Source organism: Rhinoderma darwinii, chromosome 4 (genome assembly GCF_050947455.1).
Source record: "Rhinoderma darwinii isolate aRhiDar2 chromosome 4, aRhiDar2.hap1, whole genome shotgun sequence".
Classification (NCBI taxonomy): domain Eukaryota; kingdom Metazoa; phylum Chordata; class Amphibia; order Anura; family Rhinodermatidae; genus Rhinoderma; species Rhinoderma darwinii.
Genome location: NC_134690.1, coordinates 204,326,061 through 204,350,643, shown reverse-complemented (window position 1 = coordinate 204,350,643; position 24,583 = coordinate 204,326,061). Strand labels below are relative to the sequence as shown.

The window sequence follows — 24,583 nt, the reverse complement described above, 5'->3', positions numbered from 1 at the left end:
TGCTGCCTTCCACAAGCAGAAACTGAGATTCCTTTTTTAGAAATGCGACTGCTTTTTATCTCTGCTGGGGAAGCTGCAGTGAAAACTATCTATATGGAAAGATACTCCACTAGTGCTTCCCCGGGTGGAGATATATGAAGCTCCAGTGATGTAACTATCCATATATGGACAGTTATCACTGGAGCTTCCCCGGCGGGAAAAAAAGCAGTTTGCGTCTCCCCAAAAGGTGTCGCTGTGTGCAAGTGACTTCTACTTACTCCAGCCTGAGTGCCGGGGCATTGAAAGAGGAGACTGTGGACCGATGGAGAGATCAGTGGGGGCAGAACTGCAGCTGGGGAAGTGGAGGGCTGGTGTGGGAGGGGTTACTACGGGGGTCCTAGTGTAGTGATAGACATGGCCAAAGTGAAGCTCTTTCTCCTCTTCCTTCAATTGCATACATATTGAGGGGGAAAGTTGAGAAGGGAGGGGACATTTACATAACTGCCTGACAACGGCGGCACATTATCTCGTTCCTTTCAGACCTCCAGGTCCATACACAAGAAAGCTGCCGACCTGCAGGCCCCTTCTTCTTTCTTCTTTCTCTCCTTCTCTCTCTCCTTCCCCCTCTCCTTCCCCCTCTCCTTCTTCTTCTCTCTCTCCTTCTTCTTCTCTCTCCCCTTCTTCTCTCTCTCCTTCTTCTTCTCTCTCCCCTTCTTCTTCTCTCTCCCCTTCTTCTTCTCTCTCCCCTTCTTCTTCTCTCTCCCCTTCTTCTTCTCTCTCCCCTTCTTCTTCTCTCTCTCCTTCTTCTTCGCTCTCCCCTTCTTCTTCTTCGCTCTCCCCTTCTTCTTCTTCGCTCTCCCCTTCTTCTTCTTCGCTCTCCCCTTCTTCTTCTTCGCTCTCCCCTTCTTCTTCTTCGCTCTCCCCTTCTTCTTCTTCGCTCTCCCCTTCTTCTTCTTCGCTCTCCCCTTCTTCTTCTTCGCTCTCCCCTTCTTCTTCTTCGCTCTCCCCTTCTTCTTCTTCGCTCTCCCCTTCTTCTTCTTCGCTCTCCCCTTCTTCTTCTTCGCTCTCCCCTTCTTCTTCTTCGCTCTCCCCTTCTTCTTCTTCGCTCTCCCCTTCTTCTTCTTCGCTCTCCCCTTCTTCTTCTTCGCTCTCCCCTTCTTCTTCTTCGCTCTCCCCTTCTTCTTCTTCGCTCTCCCCTTCTTCTTCTTCGCTCTCCCCTTCTTCTTCTTCGCTCTCCCCTTCTTCTTCTTCGCTCTCCCCTTCTTCTTCTTCGCTCTCCCCTTCTTCTTCTTCGCTCTCCCCTTCTTCTTCTTCGCTCTCCCCTTCTTCTTCTTCGCTCTCCCCTTCTTCTTCTTCTTCTTCGCTCTCCCCTTCTTCTTCTTCTTCTTCGCTCTCCCCTTCTTCTTCTTCTTCTTCGCTCTCCCCTTCTTCCTCTTCGCTCTCTCTCCCCTTCTTCCTCTTCGCTCTCTCTCCCCTTCTTCCTCTTCGCTCTCTCTCCCCTTCTTCCTCTTCGCTCTCTCTCCCCTTCTTCCTCTTCTTCTTCTTCGCGCTCTCTCTCCCCTTCTTCCTCTTCTTCTTCTTCGCGCTCTCTCTCCCCTTCTTCCTCTTCGCTCTCTCTCCCCTTCTTCCTCTTCGCTCTCTCTCCCCTTCTTCCTCTTCGCTCTCTCTCCCCTTCTTCCTCTTCTTCTTCTTCGCGCTCTCTCTCCCCTTCTTCTTCTTCTTCTTCTTCTTCGCGCTCTCTCTCCCCTTCTTCTTCTTCTTCTTCTTCTTCGCGCTCTCTCTCCCCTTCTTCTTCTTCTTCTTCTTCTTCTTCGCGCTCTCTCTCCCCTTCTTCTTCTTCTTCTTCTTCTTCTTCGCGCTCTCTCTCCCCTTCTTCTTCTTCTTCTTCTTCTTCTTCTTCGCGCTCTCTCTCCCCTTCTTCTTCTTCTTCTTCTTCTTCTTCTTCGCGCTCTCTCTCCCCTTCTTCTTCTTCTTCTTCTTCTTCTTCTTCGCGCTCTCTCTCCCCTTCTTCTTCTTCTTCTTCTTCTTCTTCGCGCTCTCTCTCCCCTTCTTCTTCTTCTTCTTCTTCTTCTTCGCGCTCTCTCTCCCCTTCTTCTTCTTCTTCTTCTTCTTCTTCGCGCTCTCTCTCCCCTTCTTCTTCTTCTTCTTCTTCTTCTTCGCGCTCTCTCTCCCCTTCTTCTTCTTCTTCTTCTTCTTCGCGCTCTCTCTCCCCTTCTTCTTCTTCTTCTTCTTCTTCGCGCTCTCTCTCCCCTTCTTCTTCTTCTTCTTCTTCTTCTTCTTCTTCGCTCTCTCTCCCCTTCTTCTTCTTCTTCTTCTTCTTCTTCTTCTTCGCTCTCTCTCCCCTTCTTCTTCTTCTTCTTCTTCTTCTTCTTCTTCGCGCTCTCTCTCCCCTTCTTCTTCTTCTTCTTCTTCTTCTTCTTCTTCTTCGCGCTCTCTCTCCCCTTCTTCTTCTTCTTCTTCTTCTTCTTCTTCGCGCTCTCTCTCCCCTTCTTCTTCTTCTTCTTCTTCTTCTTCTTCTTATTCTTCTTCTTCTTCTTCGCGCTCTCTCTCCCCTTCTTCTTCTTCTTCTTCTTCTTCTTCGCGCTCTCTCTCCCCTTCTTCTTCTTCTTCTTCGCGCTCTCTCTCCCCTTCTTCTTCTTCTTCTTCGCGCTCTCTCTCCCCTTCTTCTTCTTCTTCTTCGCGCTCTCTCTCCCCTTCTTCTTCTTCTTCTTCGCGCTCTCTCTCCCCTTCTTCTTCTTCTTCTTCGCGCTCTCTCTCCCCTTCTTCTTCTTCTTCTTCGCGCTCTCTCTCCCCTTCTTCTTCTTCTTCTTCGCGCTCTCTCTCCCCTTCTTCTTCTTCTTCTTCTTCTTCTTCGCGCTCTCTCTCCCCTTCTTCTTCTTCTTCTTCTTCTTCTTCTTCTTCGCGCTCTCTCTCCCCTTCTTCTTCTTCTTCTTCTTCTTCTTCTTCGCGCTCTCTCTCCCCTTCTTCTTCTTCGCGCTCTCTCTCCCCTTCTTCTTCTTCTTCTTCGCGCTCTCTCTCCCCTTCTTCTTCTTCTTCTTCTTCGCGCTCTCTCTCCCCTTCTTCTTCTTCTTCTTCTTCTTCGCGCTCTCTCTCCCCTTCTTCTTCTTCTTCTTCTTCTTCGCGCTCTCTCTCCCCTTCTTCTTCTTCTTCTTCTTCTTCGCGCTCTCTCTCCCCTTCTTCTTCTTCTTCTTCTTCTTCGCGCTCTCTCTCCCCTTCTTCTTCTTCTTCTTCTTCGCGCTCTCTCCCCCCTTCTTCTTCTTCTTCTTCGCGCTCTCTCCCCCCTTCTTCTTCTTCTTCTTCTTCTTCTTCTTCGCGCTCTCTCCCCCCTTCTTCTTCTTCTTCTTCTTCTTCTTCTTCTTCTTTGCGCTTTCTCCCCCCTTCTTCTTCTTCTTCTTCTTCTTCTTCTTCGCGCTCTCTCTCCCCTTCTTCTTCTTCTTCTTCTTCTTCTTCTTCTTCTTCTTCGCGCTCTCTCTCCCCTTCTTCTTCTTCTTCTTCGCGCTCTCTCTCCCCTTCTTCTTCTTCTTCTTCTTCTTCTTCTTCGCGCTCTCTCTCCCCTTCTTCTTCTTCTTCTTCGCGCTCTCTCTCCCCTTCTTCTTCTTCTTCTTCTTCTTCTTCGCGCTCTCTCTCCCCTTCTTCTTCTTCTTCGCGCTCTCTCTCCCCTTCTTCTTCTTCTTCTTCTTCGCGCTCTCTCCCCCCTTCTTCTTCTTCTTCTTCTTCGCGCTCTCTCCCCCCTTCTTCTTCTTCTTCTTCTTCTTCTTCTTCTTCGCGCTCTCTCCCCCCTTCTTCTTCTTCTTCTTCTTCTTCTTCTTCTTTGCGCTTTCTCCCCCCTTCTTCTTCTTCTTCTTCTTCGCGCTCTCTCTCCCCTTCTTCTTCTTCTTCTTCTTCTTCTTCTTCTTCTTCTTCTTCTTCTTCGCGCTCTCTCTCCCCTTCTTCTTCTTCTTCTTCGCGCTCTCTCTCCCCTTCTTCTTCTTCTTCTTCTTCTTCTTCTTCTTCGCGCTCTCTCTCCCCTTCTTCTTCTTCTTCTTCGCGCTCTCTCTCCCCTTCTTCTTCTTCTTCTTCTTCTTCTTCTTCTTCGCGCTCTCTCTCCCCTTCTTCTTCTTCTTCTTCTTCGCGCTCTCTCTCCCCTTCTTCTTCTTCTTCTTCTTCGCGCTCTCTCTCCCCTTCTTCTTCTTCTTCTTCTTCGCGCTCTCTCCCCCCTTCTTCTTCTTCTTCTTCTTCTTCTTCTTCTTCTTCTTCTTCTTTGCGCTTTCTCCCCCCTTCTTCTTCTTCTTCTTCTTCTTCTTCGCGCTCTCTCTCCCCTTCTTCTTCTTCTTCTTCTTCTTCTTCTTCTTCTTCTTCTTCTTCGCGCTCTCTCTCCCCTTCTTCTTCTTCTTCTTCTTCTTCTTCTTCTTCTTCGCGCTCTCTCTCCCCTTCTTCTTCTTCTTCTTCGCGCTCTCTCTCCCCTTCTTCTTCTTCTTCTTCTTCTTCTTCTTCTTCGCGCTCTCTCTCCCCTTCTTCTTCTTCTTCTTCTTCGCGCTCTCTCTCCCCTTCTTCTTCTTCTTCTTCTTCGCGCTCTCTCTCCCCTTCTTCTTCTTCTTCTTCTTCTTCGCGCTCTCTCCCCCCTTCTTCTTCTTCTTCTTCTTCTTCTTCTTCGCGCTCTCTCCCCCCTTCTTCTTCTTCTTCTTCTTCTTCGCGCTCTCTCTCCCCTTCTTCTTCTTCTTCTTCTTCTTCTTCTTCTTCTTCTTCTTCTTCTTCTTCGCGCTCTCTCTCCCCTTCTTCTTCTTCTTCTTCTTCTTCTTCGCGCTCTCTCTCCCCTTCTTCTTCTTCTTCTTCTTCTTCTTCTTCTTCTTCTTCTTCTTCTTCTTCTTCTTCTTCTTCTTCTTCTTCTTCTTCTTCTTCTTCTTCTTCTTCGCGCTCTCTCTCCCCTTCTTCTTCTTCTTCTTCTTCTTCTTCTTCGCGCTCTCTCTCCCCTTCTTCTTCTTCTTCTTCTTCTTCTTCTTCTTCTTCGCGCTCTCTCTCCCCTTCTTCTTCTTCTTCTTCTTCTTCTTCTTCTTCTTCGCGCTCTCTCTCCCCTTCTTCTTCTTCTTCTTCTTCTTCTTCTTCGCGCTCTCTCTCCCCTTCTTCTTCTTCGCGCTCTCTCTCCCCTTCTTCTTCTTCTTCTTCTTCTTCTTCTTCGCGCTCTCTCTCCCCTTCTTCTTCTTCTTCTTCTTCTTCTTCTTCTTCTTCGCGCTCTCTCTCCCCTTCTTCTTCTTCTTCTTCGCGCTCTCTCTCCCCTTCTTCTTCTTCTTCTTCGCGCTCTCTCTCCCCTTCTTCTTCTTCTTCTTCTTCGCGCTCTCTCTCCCCTTCTTCTTCTTCTTCTTCGCGCTCTCTCTCCCCTTCTTCTTCTTCTTCTTCTTCTTCGCGCTCTCTCTCCCCTTCTTCTTCTTCTTCTTCTTCTTCTTCGCGCTCTCTCTCCCCTTCTTCTTCTTCTTCTTCTTCTTCGCGCTCTCTCTCCCCTTCTTCTTCTTCTTCTTCTTCTTCGCGCTCTCTCCCCCCTTCTTCTTCTTCTTCTTCGCGCTCTCTCCCCCTTCTTCTTCTTCTTCTTCGCGCTCTCTCCCCCCTTCTTCTTCTTCTTCTTCTTCTTTGCGCTTTCTCCCCCCTTCTTCTTCTTCTTCTTCTTCTTCTTCTTCTTCGCGCTCTCTCCCCCCTTCTTCTTCTTCTTCTTCTTCTTCGCGCTCTCTCCCCCCTTCTTCTTCTTCTTCTTCTTCTTCTTCTTCTTCTTCTTCTTCTTCTTCTTCTTCTTCGCGCTCTCTCCCCCCTTCTTCTTCTTCTTCTTCGCGCTCTCTCCCCCCTTCTTCTTCTTCTTCTTCTTCTTCGCGCTCTCTCCCCCCTTCTTCTTCTTCTTCTTCTTCTTCGCGCTCTCTCCCCCCTTCTTCTTCTTCTTCTTCTTCTTCGCGCTCTCTCCCCCCTTCTTCTTCTTCTTCTTCTTCTTCGCGCTCTCTCCCCCCTTCTTCTTCTTCTTCTTCTTCTTCTTCGCGCTCTCTCCCCCCTTCTTCTTCTTCTTCTTCTTCTTCGCGCTCTCTCCCCCCTTCTTCTTCTTCTTCTTCTTCTTCGCGCTCTCTCCCCCCTTCTTCTTCTTCTTCTTCTTCTTCGCGCTCTCTCCCCCCTTCTTCTTCTTCTTCTTCTTCTTCGCGCTCTCTCCCCCCTTCTTCTTCTTCTTCTTCTTCTTCGCGCTCTCTCCCCCCTTCTTCTTCTTCTTCTTCTTCTTCGCGCTCTCTCCCCCCTTCTTCTTCTTCTTCTTCTTCTTCGCGCTCTCTCCCCCCTTCTTCTTCTTCTTCTTCTTCTTTGCGCTTTCTCCCCCCTTCTTCTTCTTCTTCTTCTTCTTCTTCGCGCTCTCTCCCCCCTTCTTCTTCTTCTTCTTCTTCTTCTTCGCGCTCTCTCCCCCCTTCTTCTTCTTCTTCTTCTTCTTCGCGCTCTCTCTCCCCTTCTTCTTCTTCTTCTTCTTCTTCTTCTTCTTCTTCGCGCTCTCTCTCCCCTTCTTCTTCTTCTTCTTCTTCTTCTTCTTCGCGCTCTCTCTCCCCTTCTTCTTCTTCTTCTTCTTCTTCGCGCTCTCTCTCCCCTTCTTCTTCTTCTTCTTCTTCTTCTTCTTCTTCTTCGCGCTCTCTCTCCCCTTCTTCTTCTTCTTCTTCTTCTTCGCGCTCTCTCTCCCCTTCTTCTTCTTCTTCTTCTTCTTCTTCTTCGCGCTCTCTCTCCCCTTCTTCTTCTTCGCGCTCTCTCTCCCCTTCTTCTTCTTCTTCTTCTTCTTCTTCTTCTTCGCGCTCTCTCTCCCCTTCTTCTTCTTCTTCTTCTTCTTCTTCTTCTTCTTCGCGCTCTCTCTCCCCTTCTTCTTCTTCTTCTTCTTCTTCTTCGCGCTCTCTCTCCCCTTCTTCTTCTTCTTCTTCGCGCTCTCTCTCCCCTTCTTCTTCTTCGCGCTCTCTCCCCTTCTTCTTCTTCTTCTTCGCGCTCTCTCTCCCCTTCTTCTTCTTCTTCTTCGCGCTCTCTCTCCCCTTCTTCTTCTTCTTCTTCGCGCTCTCTCCCCTTCTTCTTCTTCGCGCTCTCTCCCCTTCTTCTTCTTCTTCGCGCTCTCTCTCCCCTTCTTCTTCTTCTTCTTCTTCGCGCTCTCTCTCCCCTTCTTCTTCTTCTTCTTCTTCGCGCTCTCTCTCCCCTTCTTCTTCTTCTTTGCGCTCTCTCCCCTTCTTCTTCTTCTTCGCGCTCTCTCCCCTTCTTCTTCTTCTTCGCGCTCTCTCCCCTTCTTCTTCTTCTTCGCGCTCTCTCCCCTTCTTCTTCTTCTTCGCGCTCTCTCCCCTTCTTCTTCTTCTTCGCTCTCGACGATTGTTCGAATAATGAAAGAATACTGAAACTTTCATCAGATTTACATGTTCAGCTCTAGTCCTCCCATAGAGTAGATTTTAAAGATACTTAGATATGATGTTTTTATTGAGTCGTGTGAATCAAACATGAACGTATATTTGATGAAATTGTCAATGTATGCTTATTGCTGTAGCCTAAAAATCACTGGTAACTATTCTGTAAGCTCTCCATTAACCCAGAGGTACTATAGTATGGTAGGACAGTCTTAAGAAGACCAAAAATAAACGAACATATAGACCGATTAGTCAAACAATTATATATACTATTTATTGGTCCATAAACATGGGCAAATTACCCCTCGCACCCCACACACACACACAAAGTTGTTAAAACATATTTAAAAACCACTTCCAGTGAAACCATCACACCACCCAGTCACATATACAATACTACTGGATATCTATCAATAATGGCTCATAAAACTAGGTTAACTGTCTGGACCACAATCCTAGTTTAGAAAGAGACCAAAATGTAAAACTCATTGGAAAATGAAATCGGTTACCTATAGCTAGCATAATGGCGGATGGAAAACTCACTAGAGGAAACATCAAAGCGTGTGTTTTACAGCCTTCATCAGGAGAGATTAATGCCAGTGCCTTACATAGTTACATAGTTACATAGTTAGTACGGCTGAAAAAAGACACATGTCCATCAAGTTCAACCAAGGGAAGGGAAAAGGGAAGGAAAAATTTCTACACATAGGAGCTAATATTTTTTTGTTCTAGGAAATTATCTAACCCTTTTTTAAAGCAATCTACTGTCCCTGCTGTGACCAGCTCCTGCGGTAGGCTATTCCATAGATTCACAGTTCTCACTGTAAAGAAGCCTTGTCGCCTCTGCAGCTTGAACCTTTTTTTCTCCAGACGGAGGGAGTGCCCCCTTGTTTTTTGAGCGGGTTTTACAAGGAACAGGATATCACCATATTTTTTGTATGTGCCATTAATATATTTATATAAGTTAATCATGTCCCCCCTTAGTCGTCTTTTTTCAAGGCTAAATAGGTTTAATTCTTTCAATCTTTCCTCATAACTTAAATTCTCCATGCCCCTTATTAGCTTCGTTGCTCTTCTTTGTATTTTTTCCAACTCCAGGGCATCCTTTCTATGAACTGGAGCCCAGAACTGAACTGCATATTCTAGATGAGGCCTCACTAATGCTTTGTAAAGTGGCATTATTACATCCCTGTCCCGCGAGTCCATGCCTCTTTTAATACACGACAATATCCTGCTGGCCTTTGAAGCAGCTGATTGACACTGCATGCTGTTATTGAGTTTATGATTTACAAGTACACCCAGATCCTTCTCAACAAGTGAATCCGCCAGTGTAGCGCCCCCTAGGACATATGATGCATGCAGGTTGTTGGTACCCAGATGCATAACTTTACATTTATCTACATTAAACTTCATTTGCCAAGTGGATGCCCAAACACTTAGTTTGTTTAAATCTGCCTGTAATTCATGAACATCTTCCATAGTCTGAACTATATTACATAGCTTGGTGTCATCTGCAAAAATAGAAATAGTGCTATTAATCCCATCCTCTATATCATTAATAAATAAGTTGAATAATAGTGGTCCCAGCACTGAACCCTGGGGTACACCACTTATAACCGGTGACCATTCAGAGAAGGAATCATTGACCACAACTCTCTGGATACGGTCCTTGAGCCAATTCTCAATCCAATTACAAACTATATTTTCTAAACCTATAGTCCTTAATTTACCCATTAGGCGTCTATGGGGGACAGTGTCAAATGCCTTTGCAAAGTCCAAAAACACTAAATCCACAGCGGCCCCTCTGTCTAGACTTCTGCTCACCTCTTCATAAAAACAGATTAGGTTAGTTTGACAACTTCTGTCCTTAGTAAAACCGTGCTGGCTGTCACTTATAATGCTATTTATTGTCACATAATCCTTTTATATAGTCCCTCAATAGCCCCTCAAACATTTTCCCCACGATGGATGTTAAGCTTACTGGTCTATAATTACCCGGGGAAGACCTAGAGCCCTTTTTGAAAATAGGCACCACATTTGCCCTGCGCCAGTCCCTTGGCACTATACCAGTCACTAGAGATTCTCTGAATATTATGAAAAGGGGGACAGAAATAACTGAACTAAGCTCTTTAAGAATTCTAGGGTGTAACCCATCTGGTCCCGGAGCCTTGTGCACATTTATTTTATTTAATTTAGCTTGGACCATCTCTACATTCATCCAATTCAGTATATCAGCCGATATATTAACAGCACTGGCACCGGCTACATCAGCTGCTCTTTCTTCAGTTGTATATACAGAGCTAAAGAACCCATTTAGTAACTCTGCCTTCTCTTGATCCCCTGTGACCAACTCCCCATTACCATTATCTAGGGGTCCTACATGTTCAGACCTTGGCTTTTTTGCATTTATATGCTTGAACAATTTTTTAGGATTTGTTTTACTATCCTTGGCCACCTGCCTTTCATTTTGTATTTTTGCTAATTTTATTACATTTTTACAGATTTTATTAAGCTCTTTATATTTTACAAAGGCTACAGCTGTACCCTCAGATTTGTATTTTTTAAATGCCCTTTTTTTGTCATGTATTGCCCCTTTCACAGAAGGTGTAAGCCATGTGGGGTTTAATTTGAGTCGTTTATACTTATTACCTGTAGGAATAAATTTTGCACTATAATAACTCAAAGTAGATTTGAAAATCTCCCATTTATCATTTGTTCCATTATTTGACATTAGTTCTTCCCAGTCTATATCCTGAATTGCAGCCCTCATCCTGGGGAAATTGGCTTTCTTAAAATTAAATGTTTTTGCCCTCCCAGCCTGCGTTTGTTTTTTACAGTATAGGTAAAATGTAACTATATTGTGATCACTGTTACCGAGGTTTTCACGAACATTGACATTCCCAACAAGATCTGCATTATTAGAAATGACCAGATCCAACAGAGCTTCACCTCTAGTCGGGTCTTCCACAAACTGGCCCATAAAATTTTCCTGCAACAGGTTGAGGAAATGTCTCCCCTTTGCAGTTGAAGCCGAACCATGACACCAATTAATATCCCGGAAATTAAAATCTCCCATTATCACTACAGTACCCGCCTGTGCAGCCCGCTCCATCTGTTTATATAGCTGAACTTCCATCTCCTCAGTTATATTGGGGGGTCTATAGATTACACCAAAAGTAATTTTTTCAGTGTTTACCTCCCTTTCTAGTTCCACCCACAAGGTTTCAACCTCCTCACAGTCTTCACCCACTATTGTCTCTTTCACACTCGCCTTCATATCACTTCTCACATACAGACATACACCACCACCTTTCCTATTTGTCCTGTCTTTCCGAAAAAGTGTAAAACCCTGTAGATTTACAGCCCAGTCATGTGAAGAGTCCAGCCATGTTTCAGCAACACCAACTATATCTATATTTTCTTCCAGTATCAAGGCCTCCAGCTCCCCCATTTTGCTTGCTAGACTTCTGGCATTTGTGAACATACACTTTAACTTGCCTGTCAGTTTTTCACTTTTATTATCACAAATGTGATTTGACATTAATCGGTCCTTTTTATTTACACTGATGTTTTGTAACGAAAGAATCTCCTTATCTTGTTGTCTAGTCCTCTCCCCACATTCTGTTTCTCCCCCCACCAATATAGTCTGACCCCTCTCTAACCTGGCTACCCCTTTTTTTTCTACATTGACCTCCCTCCTCAGCCCTAGTTTAAATACTCCGCCACCCCAGCTAGAATTCTCTCCCCCAGCACAGCGGACCCCCTTCCATTTAGGTGCAAATCATCTGCAGAATACAGTTTGTACCCCAATGAAAAGTCAGCCCAGTGCTCTAGGAACCCAAATCCTTCTCCTCTACACCAAGACTTCAGCTATGCATTTAACTCCCTAAGCTCCCGCTGTCTTTCCTGTGATGCGCATGGCACAGGCAGTATTCCTGAGAATACAACCTTGGAGGTCCTTCCCTTCAGCTTGTAGCCTAGTTCTTTAAAATTATTCTTAAGGCTCCTCCACCTACCATTTATTCTGTCATTGGTACCGACATGGACCACGACAGCTGGATCATCACCAGCCCCTCCCAGCAATTTGTCCACCCGTTCCACCACATGCCGAACCCTGGCACCAGGGAGACAGCAAACCATTCGGTTGAGGTGGTCTTGGCGACAAATAATTCTATCCGTCTTCCTGATTATAGAATCCCCTACGACTATCAATTGTCTTGGCTTACCTGCATTACCATCCCGCCGACTACTAGCTGCGCTGTTCTCCCGGCTGTTAGGGAGATCAGTATCCACTAGGGCTGCCATTTCTGAGACTGACACCCTCGCATCATCACCCAACTTGGCAATTTTGCCTGGAATGTCAGAAACCGGATCGGCCTTCCTTGTCTTTGACCCCTTTCTACTGCCCCTAACTTCATTAACCCAGCTACTTACCTGATCCTGCTCACCCAGGTCTTCACCCTCCAGTTGTAACCCACTAACTGCATGCTCTGTGAGCAGCAAGCTCCGTTCAAAATTGTCTATCCTCCTCAGTGTTGCATTCTGCTCCTCCAGATCTCTAATACGAGCTTCCAGGTGAACAATATGCTCACATCTGCCACAGAGATATTCACCCTGGAACTCCGGCTCCAGTCGTGCATACATATGGCAAACTGTGCACTGAAGAAAACCTCCAATCTTGCTGTCCATTATCCCAGTTACAAAAAAAAAAAACAGCGAACAGGTGTTAATCAAAAAGATAAAGAAGTAGAAGAGCACTTACTTGGGCTTTAACTCCTCTTTTGAACTCCGGTTTTTGGAACTCCACTTAATATACAAACCACTTGCTAGTCAAGCCATAGAGCAGGCTCTACAGAGTAGTGAGGCCTGATTTATACCACCTGGTAGCAGCTAAGCCCTCCCCCTTACTCAGCTACTCAGGAAACTGCAAAGGAAAAATAGGTTTAAATCTACTACAGCGGTGTCCAATAGCGCATCATGCCAGCTACAGGTAACTGGTTTCATTTTCCAATGAGTTTTTTTACATTTTGGTCTTTCTGAATTAGAATTGTGATCTAGACAGTCAACCTAGCTTTATGAGCCATTATTGATATATATTTGTGTCGGTGGGGGGTAATTTGCCCATGTTTATGGACCAATAAAGTATGTGTGTGTGTGTGTGTGTGTGTGTATATATATATATATATATATATATATATATATATATATAGTCGTGTTTATTTTTGAGTTTTTGATCTTACTGTGTCTTTTAGTTTTCTTGCTCGAATATTGATGCTCAAGAGTTGCTATACGTCTTCATTTATGGTCGGACAGTCTTGCCGTGTGTTGTATTTCATTTTTTTTTGTGTTTTCTAGTCTTCCCCTGCCACTACAGTCACATCTCCAAACACTACTCCATCAAGGACTGTAGACACCTCTCCACCTGTTGACCTTTTTGCAACTGCAAGCGCTGCATCTGCCATTTGGTAAGTCTGCTTAGTTTTGTTCCCCGTTTGTCCTGGTGTTTTTACAGCAAAAGTAATTTTGTTAAAGTCAAATAAAAGAACATTTTACTTTCCACTGTAGAGTTCTCTACTCTTCCCTGGACGTTACGGCTTATATATTTTTTTTATAGCTAAAAGGCTATCCGATCCCATCACTCAACTAGTGATGTTGACAAATGATGAGACAATCCACCTTTTGTGTCGTGTTGGTCTAAATATTAACATTAATTCCCCTTTCGACAATCTAGAATGTGTTGGTATTTTAGTCTGTATGATGACTACATGGCCAGTTATTGCGATATTACCATATTTATTGTATGTTATTCCCTAACCAGCTAGAGTACCAGAGGTGTGTCACCCAATGAAGTGCGAATCCGTGGAGGTAATAATTTAAAGGGTACGAACACACGCAGCATGTTGAGGGTGGATACGCTGCGTCGAGCTTTGTCAACAGCGTATCCGCCCTGAACGCAGGGATGCCGTCTGAAAAATCGCACCACGCCATGGTGCGTTTTTTTAACGTTCTTTCCGCTGCATAGAGCAGCGCCGGAAAAATAAAAAAAAAGTTAATACTTAAACCCTCTCTCGTTTCTGCGCGCAGTCCGGCCTCCTGGGATGACGTTGCAGGCCATGTGAATGGCTGCAGCAGTCACATGGAATGAAACGTCATCCCAAGAAGGCCAGACTGGAGAAGAAGAAGAACTCTGTGTAAGTATAACTTTATTTTATTACTTGCGATTTTTGGGGCGAAATCGCTGTGATTCCGCTGCACTCGGGTGAGCACTACTGCCTATTCTTCTGACATTTCAAAAGTTTCCTGAAACGGCAGTTACTCTTTAAATTATTACTTGTACGGATTTGCACTTCATTGTGTGGCACTCCTATGAAGGAGATGGTATTCCCTATGGGTAAAAACAAACAAAAGATAATATAGTACTGTTTTAGCAGACTTTAGTGCATTTTTCAAAGTAACATAGGGAAAATATTGAAAATATTTTGCCAGACTGGAATAAAAATATAAAGGTTTTCATTCATTCAGGTCGTTGTGTATTCAGTAGTAGAAGTCTGAAAACATTTACTTGCTTTGAAGTGTCGAGAAGCTTCGACCAGAGAACCGAATGGAATCTCCCCCCCCCCCCAGAATTTATATAATTATGGGTATTCACTACATGCATAAAAGACATGAAAATAATGGAACACCTAATATTTAGTTAATAAGTTTTGACTTGGTCTTTTACAGTTCTGCAAAGCTCTCCAATGATCTTCTGGATCTGCAGCCAGACTTCACCTCAACCGGTCAGTCCTCTTCTGCTGGCCCGGCATCTGCCAGTGCTTGGGGAGGTAAATCAACATCCATTACTTGCTCTTCCTTTTTTTTTCTTTCCTGCAAAATCTGTATAATTTATTTGCAGGTGTTACATTTAAAAAGTCTCTCTCCCTCTGAAAAATTAAATAAAACATCTAGAAATCCATATTTGAAAAATTCTACTGGAACGATGAGAACCAGTGGCCATCTCCATCCCTCGGGTTCGGGTCGTTCTGGTATTGGATCAACTTTCCTTTTGCAGTCTAGTGGAGGCAATAGTGGTGGAGTGCTAAGCACTGGACGAATTAGGGCACCAGTTGTATTTCAATTTAGGCTATGTTCACATCTTGTAATTTGTGTGAATTCCACTTGTAAAACTCCTCCTATTATTTTCAATAGGAAACTGCCCTGTTCATACGTGGTGTGATTTTTATCGAAAATTAAATTAAAGGGTTATTCCCATCACAAAAAGTGATGGCATATCGCTAGGGCATGCCGTCACTTTCTAATCGGAGTTCGGCTGCCAGGTCCCCCACTCATCCTGAGTGCCGCTGTGCAGGGATCTACAGCACAGCCCCATTCACTTAAATAGCTGGGAGTGCTGCTGTGCAGGGCAAACTGTTCAGTGTCCACTTTCAAACTCCGGAACGGTGGGGGTTCTGGCAATTCGCCCCCCCCCCCCCACTGATAAGAAAGCAATATACCACAACTTTCTGTGATGGTAATAACCCTTTTAAGCAAAAAACTAGAGCAAGCAACTTCAAGCACGCCACAACAACCTTTCATCTGTTGATCACTGATCAACTCCTTGCGTGCTCAGATGTGACAGTTCCCTAAACTATTAACTCCAAAACATTGAAATAGGCAATTACTTGACTGTTTTTGCCTATTATGGTTTAGAAGAAGCTGGCCCTACATATTAGCGAATGGTCTACTGGGGATGACTCTTATGTATATGGCTAACATTATTTTTATGTTCGTTCACACCGTATTTATGAAATATCCATAGTCCTAGTCATCAAGATGTCAATGACTAGGGCCCGGACAAGGTATTTTGGTGCCCGAGGTGAATTGCACCCCCCTCTCACACTGTGCCCCTGAATACAATCATGTCACACACACTGCGCCCGGGTCATCCCCGTGCTTTGGGTCCTGACATGGTTTGCGGCGACTTCTGGACGTTGTGTGCGCCGCCACACACACGTCATCCTGACTAGACGGCAGCGGGGCCCTGAGTGTTGTGCCGGCGCTCGGAGCATCGGAGTGGTGAGTTAACCGCCAACCACACTCACTGCTCCCCGGCCTCCTGAACCAATAAGTGCGTCCATCACTGATGTAAGCGGTCAATCGAAAATGACGCCTCGCTTCCTTCGCCTTTCCTTTGTCATGGCTCTGTCATTGACCATTGACAGCCAGATTATTTACAGAGGTGTAATGTCTTCATAGACGTGGAAAAATACATGCAATCACATAGTATATCATCATCTATAAATAGCCTGTGCCGTGTTTTATCTCGATGGGAAGTAGAGTATTGATGGATGGATGAATGGGTGGTAATGAACGAGTTTTAGGTATACGAAAAAAAAATCTTCTTTTTTTTAATTTCAAAATAATTGTTGCCTACCAAAACCTGCCCAAAACTTGATACCAAGTGCAGCCGTCCTTGTTTATATCAGTATGCCTTGTATGTAGCGGTATTTGGTTGTCCCCTTGTGTTTTATTTACCAGCTGATTTGTATGATAGGGATATTTTCTACAGAGCTGTGCTTCGAGAAATTGTAGCATTTTGGTCGGGAAGATTCCAAATCATTGGCATCACTGCCCTTTCCGGTTTTCTAGTTTTTTTTTTTTTTTTTCTTTTACATTCTGCAGGTAACATTCAAAGGTTCTCCCTTTATCATACCTCTTACACTTGTTTTCTTTTTAATCGCTTGCTTATTGGATCACATGACAGATCTTTTGGGTGAGGGTGAGTAGTGTCTTCCTCTCTGGCTTTGCTGTTCTCCATGCCTGCTCCTTTTTTTTTTTTTCTACTGACTGATACCATTTCTCCCCATTCCTTGTCACATGCAGACTCTCTCTCTGCACCTTCTACTTCTCTTATCTCAGAGGCTCCTCAGCTTTCTGACCCATTTTCAGCTGAGCCCAGTGTCCTTCCTGCTGCTTCCTCTGAAACTCCCGCACCTTCAGGGTCTCCGGCACCTGCCACTCTTAGTACTGCCAGTGCTGATGTCGATCTCTTTGGAGGTTAGTAAGATAGTAAAACAAAAATGTATACTATTTCTTTGTTATTGTCTATTATAAGGGTATGTTCACACGCTTAGTAAAAAAAAAAGTCTGACAATACGGAGCTGTTTTCAAGGGGGAACCGCTCCTGATTTTCAGACTTTTCTTGCGGTTTTTGGAGCGTTTTTTCTATAGTCAGTGAAAAATGGCTCAAGAAGTGACATGCGCTTCTTTTTCGCGGGCGTTTTTTTTTACAAAAAAAACCACCCCGTCGGAACAGAATGCAGTTTTTCCCATTGAAATCAATGGCCAGATGTTTGGAGGCGTTCTGCTTCTGGTTTTTCAGCCGTTTACGGCCTGAACAACGTCCGGAAATAAGCCGTGTTAACATACCCTAATACTTTACATTTCACATTTAGATGGTACATATCAATTTGACACACAGATGTTCGCATTTAAGTTTTCTGCCTGTTGTGCTAGCAAAGTACAAATGGAAAAGTGTTGTAGATGCAACAAAATCTATCCAGGAACACAGTGATGCTGTCAGACAAATGAAAAATAACGTTAAACACTTTCCAGTATAGAGTTACCCTTTCAGGTTGAGTGGCAAGAGGACTGTGGATAGTGCTATTTTAATACTGTATTTCAAGCGCTATTTTAGAAGGTTGATTTGCTTCTGTGCAGAGCAGGGACGTGTAAACTCTAGGATGACCTGTACCAATGTGAATCAATGTATTCCTTGTACATGAGTGTGAAATATGCTAATGGTATATAGATAACCGTATACTTGGTCTATTGCATTGTATTCAGGCACATCTCCTGTAACCCTTTCACTGCTTATGAGAGAAGGGATGTTCAAACCGCTCCTAGACATATTGTCTCACACCATGACCGCCACCTACACCAAATTATTCTCCAATATTGTTGTATACTGTTGGCACACAAATCGCTGCTGTCAATTTCTGCCAGCAGTTGTCCAGGGCCTAGTATTTTTTTGATTTCTATAGCGAGTTTTGTACAATTTGTTCAATAAATTCTAATATTCAGTTGACTATTGGTGATACAAACCTCAGTGTGCTCTTTCATAGAAGTTTCCCCACATCTACTGCACTGATCTCCTATTGCAGCCAAAATATAAGCTCTTAACCTCTGGCATATTCTTCATAAGAAGGGCCATGTGAAAGGCAAAAGTCTGTATTCACCCGCTCAGAGCAAAAAAATAGATCCGTCAAATAATTGCAGAAATCGCTAAGATTTTGACCTGCAGTGAGAGTTTGTAACCGGAAGAGCCAGAACTTTACCAAGAGTGCAACTAAATATGAATAGTCGATACCTGAACGGAGATCCGACAGGGTCACTCTAAAATCACAGACTGTTGTCTGACTAAAGAAAAATGGTATATTACCAGGTCCCATCATCTTATCGTGAGTCTTTTAAACTGTTCTTTCTTGGTTCCACATTTATTTTTAAAGGTCCAGGCTTTAAACACCACAGTCACCTTTTTGGTGTTTTTTGTAAATTATTTTTTCACTGGAAAGAATTTTAGTGATAAACACAAGTTTTTTAATTTATTTTTTTATTAAAAAAATTCACTTTCATTTCTGCAGCTTCTATTTATCACAATACATAGAAGCTGCAGAAAGCCGTTCTGAGCCAAATGCGTCAGTGAGCTGCACTGACGTCTAGGCTCACAGCGGCTCCTGAGTGCCTATAAATGAAGGTGTTCAAAGCCTTTTAAATATGTTTGTTATTTATTCAATGATCTTATCTCACACTAAGGAATAGTAGAAACCTGGTCGGCCTTTCATTTCAATAGTTGGCATCTCATACGCCATTTCCCCTGCAAGCGGCTGCAAGTAATATGGATGACCAGTCACAAACTTTAATCAGCAGTATCAACTATTTGCCAGGGGGTTTTAAAACCCAGACCAGTAGCCATGATCTAGCCACCGGGCCGGCTTCAGAGGCAACTCCTTGGTCAGCCTGGGATTAGGCATATATCACGACACAGCAGGCATTTGTGTTTTTAGAGAAATATATATTGTAATAAAATGTAAGTGTTAAGGTTAGTTTTACAAGGATTGTTTGCCTGAAAGTAGCCGCTCTCTTTCCATAATTGTTTTAAGCCTAATGTAACCTTTCAAATATATTACTTGATAAATGTATGTTACAAATCCTTTTTTTTCAGCCCAGGATACAACTGTTCATTCAGGCTCTGGCATCATGGTTTTGTTTTGTCAGGTTTCCATTGTTACTTAACGGGCAGAGTAATGTAGACTTGAACCCACTATAAATGAATCAAGGGGACTCTTTACAAAAAGGATTGAAATGTATCCGGTATATTAATAATTGATCCTGTAAGAACTGAACCCATGATGCCAGTGTGAACAGAGCCTAATTCGTATCAACATTCAGGCAGTTGCTCTCAACAAACTGACGCTCCATGAAAGAGTCACATAACCGTTCGCTTTCCGTTCCGGGGTTCCATCTGAGGTTTCCGTCGGGTGAACCCCGCAACGGAAAGTGAAAATGAAACCACAGCTTCCGTTTCAGTCACCATTGATATCAATGGTGATGGAAACATCGCTAATGGTTTCCGTTTGTCACCATTCCTGCAGGTTTCCGGTCCTCTAACGGAATCCATAGCGCAGTCCGCTATTGATTCCGTCATTAAAACGGAAACCTGCCGGAATTGTGACGAATGGAAACCATTAGCGATGTTTCTGTCACCATTGATATCAATGGTGACTGAAACGGAAGCTGTGGTTTCACTTTCTATTGCGGGGTTTACCCAACGGAAACCTCAGATGGAACCCCGGAACGGAAAGCGAACGGTGATGTGAACAGGCCCTTAATGTGGTGTCAGACGCTGAGAAACAACTGACAGATTTTAAATGGTATTCACAAAGCTCCGCAAAAGTGAAGTGGAGTAGTAAATCGATGCATGTATGCAGCTTGCAGGAAACTGTACATAGAGATAGATGTATGATAAGCTTGACTTGAGGCTTGCAGGTACAGACGTAACTACAGAAGCAAACCTAGCCGTGTCCTCTGCTGCAGTCCCTGGGATCTATTTGTAATACACACAAATACATACAGTCGGGTCCAGAAGTAATTGACGATAATGCCGTTTTCATCATGTACAGCGGCTAAACCACCACAATGGATTAGAAACAAAGCAATGAAGATGTGACTGATGTGTAGATTTTCAATTTTAATTCAAGGGGGTTTAACAAAAATATTGCATTAACAGTTTAGGAATTCCAGCCATTTTTTTTTACATAGTCCCTCCATTTTTACTGGCACAAAAGTGATTGGACTAATTTTACATGAAAAAAAATCCTTTTATTTATAATTAATACTTGGATGAAAACCCGTTGTAGTCAATGGCTGCCTGAAATATAGAACCCATAGACCTCATCAGATGCAGAGTTTCCTCCCATAAGATGCTTTGCCTTTTCTGCAGCCTCCTTCAGTCGATTCTTGTTTGTGGCTCTTTCGGTCTTCAGTTTTCTCTTCTGGAAGTGAAAAGCACGCTCAATCGGGATGAGGTCAGATGACTGACTCGGCCATTGGAAAATATTTCATTTCTTTACCTTAAGAAGCGCATGGGTTGCTCTCACAGTATGTTTTAGGTCATTATCCACAGGAACTGTGATGCGCCATCCGATCAGTTTTTCAGAACTTGACACTTTAGAATCCATCCTGCTGCTTATATCAGCAGTCACGTCATCACTGGTAGCCATAAGTGCCCATGCCATAACACGAGTGCCCGAGCGCCACCATGTGTGACAGATGAAGTATTTAATCAGATCCGGAGCCCTTCCTTTCCTTTTTATATACGGTTCTCTTCCCATCATTCCGGTACAAGTTCATCGTGGTCAGAACAATCTTCTTCCAGAACGGGACGTTTTGTTTTTTTGTGTTTTTTTTTTAGATGTTTTCTAGCAAAGTCTATTCTGGTTTCTTGAGATAAACCGTCTGTATTTACATTCATGGAGGAGTCTCTTCATTGTAGACTTGACAATGATACGCCAGCCTCCTTCAGAGCGTTCTTGGCTAGATGTTGTGAAGGAGTTTTCCTTTATCTGGAAATAATTCTGCGATCATCCACTTTAGTGGTCTTCCGTGGTCTTCCAGGTCTGTTGGTGTTTCAGAGCTCACCAGTGCAGTCATTTTTTATTTTTTTAAGATTGTACCAAATTGTTGATTTGGCCGCTCCTAAAACTTTCCTGTCTGACAGGTTTGTTTTTGTTTTTCCAGCCTAATGATGGCCTCCTTCACTTGCAATGACACCTCTTTAGACCATATATTGAAAGTTCTTACGAACAGCTACCAAATTCAAATTTAACATCCGGCCATGAAAGTCAGTAGTCCGATTACTTGACCTGTGAAAATGGAAGGGAAATGGCTGGAATTTCTAAATGGGCAATGCAATACTTTTATTAAACACCCTTAAATTAAAGTTTAAAGTCTACACTTCAGTCCCATCTAAATTGCTTTATTTCTAATCCATTTTGGTGGTGCACGGAGGCTAAACGATAAAATTGTGTCACTGTCCAAATACTTCTGGACCCGACTGTATTACATTGTTAGAGCTCTTCGGTTGCTCTGTCTAATTATCCATAATCATGTGGGTTACCCCTTTAAATGCTAATTTGTTGAACAAACCCTAGGACTTTCCCAAAGTTTTCTGTTTTTCATCGGGTGAGAAGTGACAATCAATATGGTGGTATACTTGGTTGTCACAAAATAAATGCCAGCTGCAATGGAATAGCTTAAAAATACAAAAGCATTGTTAAAAATTTGTGGCTATTCTGCATTGTTTAAGTTTTTGGATTGGAATGTTTTTTTTGAAAAGGGTATTAACTGAAAAAAAATATGAATAATAATAAATCTGCGTATGTGCTGAATGCATGAGGCACCATTCCTGCTGAAAACCATCTACAAATCAACGAGTTTATTGGGCTGAAACCTCTTTCCTGTACTATTGAGCTCACTTTTGTATTACCTGCCTGATATTCTATGATCAATAAGGGGATATCTCTTTACCCTGTCCTTCAGCATCTTTTGTTATGCGAGACTTGGGGCATATCCTTGCTTAAGCACAGTAAGAAAAAAAAATGAAATCGGTTAGCTTTGCTCAAGCAAAAATATCCATAAGTATTGGCTGGTAAGTAGATTAATGCATGGAGCCCATATACAATATAAGCCTAGTCACTGTTATGTGCTATGAGTGACTGTCAGGGAATATTACGCCTGTTGTATAAGGGAAATGTAAACTGCAGAATGATTTTCTTATTTTTCTTCTTTTTCTCCTCCCCCCTTTTTTTTTTTGCTTCCATTAAAACACCTTACCCTAGATGCCTTTGCTGCTTCTCCTGTTGAAGCACCTGCAACATTAGAAGGGGCTGCAGCACCACCTACCCCTACCCCTGTTGCAGCAGCTCTTGATGCATGCTCTGGAAACGGTGGGTTTCATATCTGCTACTTGTCACCTGTCAGCATGCCTTGCACTGACTTGATTTCAGTTGATCCTTATCCAGGCAATCTCTTCTGTTTATTTATAGTGTTAGAATAGCAATTCATTACGATAATGTCCTTGTTGGTATTGCTTCTTTGTGTTATAGGCTTGGGAGTGACCTACTAAGGCTTTGTTCACATCTGCGCTAGGGCTCCGTTCTGATGTTCCGTCGGAGCCTTCCGTTGGAACGGAGCCCTGACAGACACAAACGAAAACCATAGATTTCCATCACCGTTGATTTCAATGGTGACTGATCTTGTGCCAATGGTTTCCGTTTGTCTCCGTTGTGCAGAGGTTCTGTTGTTTTGACTGAATGAATAGTGTACTCGACTACGATATTCAATCCGTCAAAACGATGGAACCCTTGCACAACGGAGACAAACTGAAACAATTGGCACCGGATCAGTCACCATTGAAATCAATGGTGATGGAAGCTGAAACCTATGGTTTGCGTCTGTCAGGGCTCTGTTTCGGCGGAAAGTTCAGACGGAACGTCTGAATGGAGCCCTAGCGCAGATGTGAACGAAGCCTAATCCAGCAGTCTGCAAATGACCATCTTACTATTGACTTTGATAGGACAATCTATTGTGCTAATGTGTCTGCAGAGAAGTTGAAGTACCTTGCTGCAATACCATCAATAACATTCTATATTAAATAATTGCTATTTAAGCGGAATGTTCCATATCTTATTTAAAAAAAATCACCAAATTTGTAATTAGATTTTTTAAGTTTGGTTGTAAACCTCTGTTCACACTTGCGTTGGTGGGTTCCGTCATGGTTTCTGTCGTTTTTGACGGCATGAATTGTACAATGTGCAGCGCTAAACTTGCCATGACTTCTGTTCTAAGTGGAAGCCATGATGCTAGTGTGAACATGGCCTTAGACTAGAGTATGGGATAGAGTAATCTAGAGACCGTGCAGAGAAGTGGATATGTTGCCCAATGCAACCAGTCATCTTTTCTGTTTCTTTTTATTTGCACTTTTTTGTTTTTTTGCATTTCTTTTTTTCTTGGAAATTTCTCCCATTGTATTTGTTAGCCTGAATTCACACTGTATTTGCAGTGTCTGCTTGGTGTAAGCGCCAGGAAAGCTCCCGTCGCATACGCCAAATGTATCCATAAGCACCCATTCACCCGACGGAGGCCAAAAGAATGTCCTCTTGGCCTCCATCGGGCTGGTATGTGTTCATATACATTTTTTCACCTGTGTATGGACTAGCGCAGCAGACAACACTATTCCACAGACACATCCTGCAAAAAAGGATACTGCCATGTATGTATTTTTAAACATGGGTGCCTACAGGAGACTGATTAATCCGTTTGAGGTAGAGGTTGGGAAATCCTCCCAACTTATATCTACAACGTGCACTGCAAACGTTTGCTAATTGTAATCGTTATTCTAACTGGTTCAGTACCATATGGTTGGAATTAGACAGGTAGTTGCTCCTATGGGGCTGTCTGGTTATGTTATCAATACAGTTGCCTTTTCATTAAATAAATCTATATTAGCAAGGACTGAACTGTGTTCCTGACCCTTAGATAACATGAGTTATTATTCCTTCCTAACTTCTCCATCTGTTTTCCACTTTCTTCCTCCTAAGACCCTTTTGCCCCATCTGAAGGTAGTGCAGAAGCTGCTCCTGAACTGGACCTTTTTGCTTTGAAGCCAGCTGAAAGCAGCACTCCTGTAGTTACCCCTACAGCTAGTGCTACCCTCGCCACTACTCCTTCTCCTCCTCCTCCTCCTCCTCCTCCTCTTCTTCCTCCTACTCCTGCTGCAGCAGTTGCTTCTACTACTACAACTGCTACTACCACTACCACCGCTGCCACCACAACTGCCAACACTACCACAACAACTACTGCTACTCCTGCTCTAGATATCTTTGGTGGTAAATGAATTTGTGGGTTTTTGATTGATATGTGTTTTTTTGGGTTTTTCTCCTTTTTTTTTTTTTTTTCTAGAGTTGATTTCTGTTTTTCATTGCTTCTGTTTTTTTCTTTTACCATTCATTGTATTATCCACTTGAGCTTCCTGGCTTCAGTTATTTTTGAGACAGTGTTTATAAGACAGACATCAAAATCTCAAGTTATAATAAATCCTATATAATAATAATGTAATAAGGGAAACCTTTACTGTCCACCCAACTCCATCTATTATCTTGCAATATTGATTCAGAAGAAAGTAGAAACAACTCCCCTATTAGGTAGCTGTCCATTGTCCTCATGTAATGAGGAAAGAAAAAAGGTATAACCATCAGAATAAACCCCTGGATCACACTTTTTTCAAAACAAATCTAGTACAATTAGCTTTTAATTCAATTTTTCTAAAACAATGCATCCATTTTTAAATTGATACGTAGAAAATCAAACAATTGGTCATACATCCCTGAGAGCATTCCCGATGCTGCTGATTGGAGTAGCCACTGACAAAGATGTCTGTATTACTTAAAGTGACTATCTACCTTTTTAATACCAAATTGTGTGGTGATAATGTTTATTAGCCACCCCTAGAGGGAACATACTGCATACGAGTTCAGTGTATAAACCGTATGTAGTAAGCTCCCCCTAGTGATGGTTCAAGGTAGCCAGAGTTTTATCATTTAACTATGCCACTTACATGGATTTGACACTTTGCTTTAGAAAAACAGAGCTATGGCTACAATAAAGAATATTTAGAAATTAATAGGTACATAACTTTGCACCTA

General features: G+C 43.2%; 1 protein-coding gene across 1 annotated transcript in view; it reads left to right on the top strand.

The window, feature by feature from the left end:
- SNAP91 (synaptosome associated protein 91) overlaps positions 1-24,583 on the top strand; it is a 142,236-nt gene that overhangs the window by 73,120 nt on the left and 44,533 nt on the right. The window contains exons 14-19 of the mRNA XM_075862088.1: positions 12,696-12,805; positions 14,064-14,164; positions 16,084-16,098; positions 16,203-16,376; positions 21,719-21,826; positions 23,480-23,767. Coding sequence (XP_075718203.1) covers positions 12,696-12,805; positions 14,064-14,164; positions 16,084-16,098; positions 16,203-16,376; positions 21,719-21,826; positions 23,480-23,767 — 796 coding nt within the window. The remainder of the gene's footprint in view (positions 1-12,695; positions 12,806-14,063; positions 14,165-16,083; positions 16,099-16,202; positions 16,377-21,718; positions 21,827-23,479; positions 23,768-24,583) is intronic.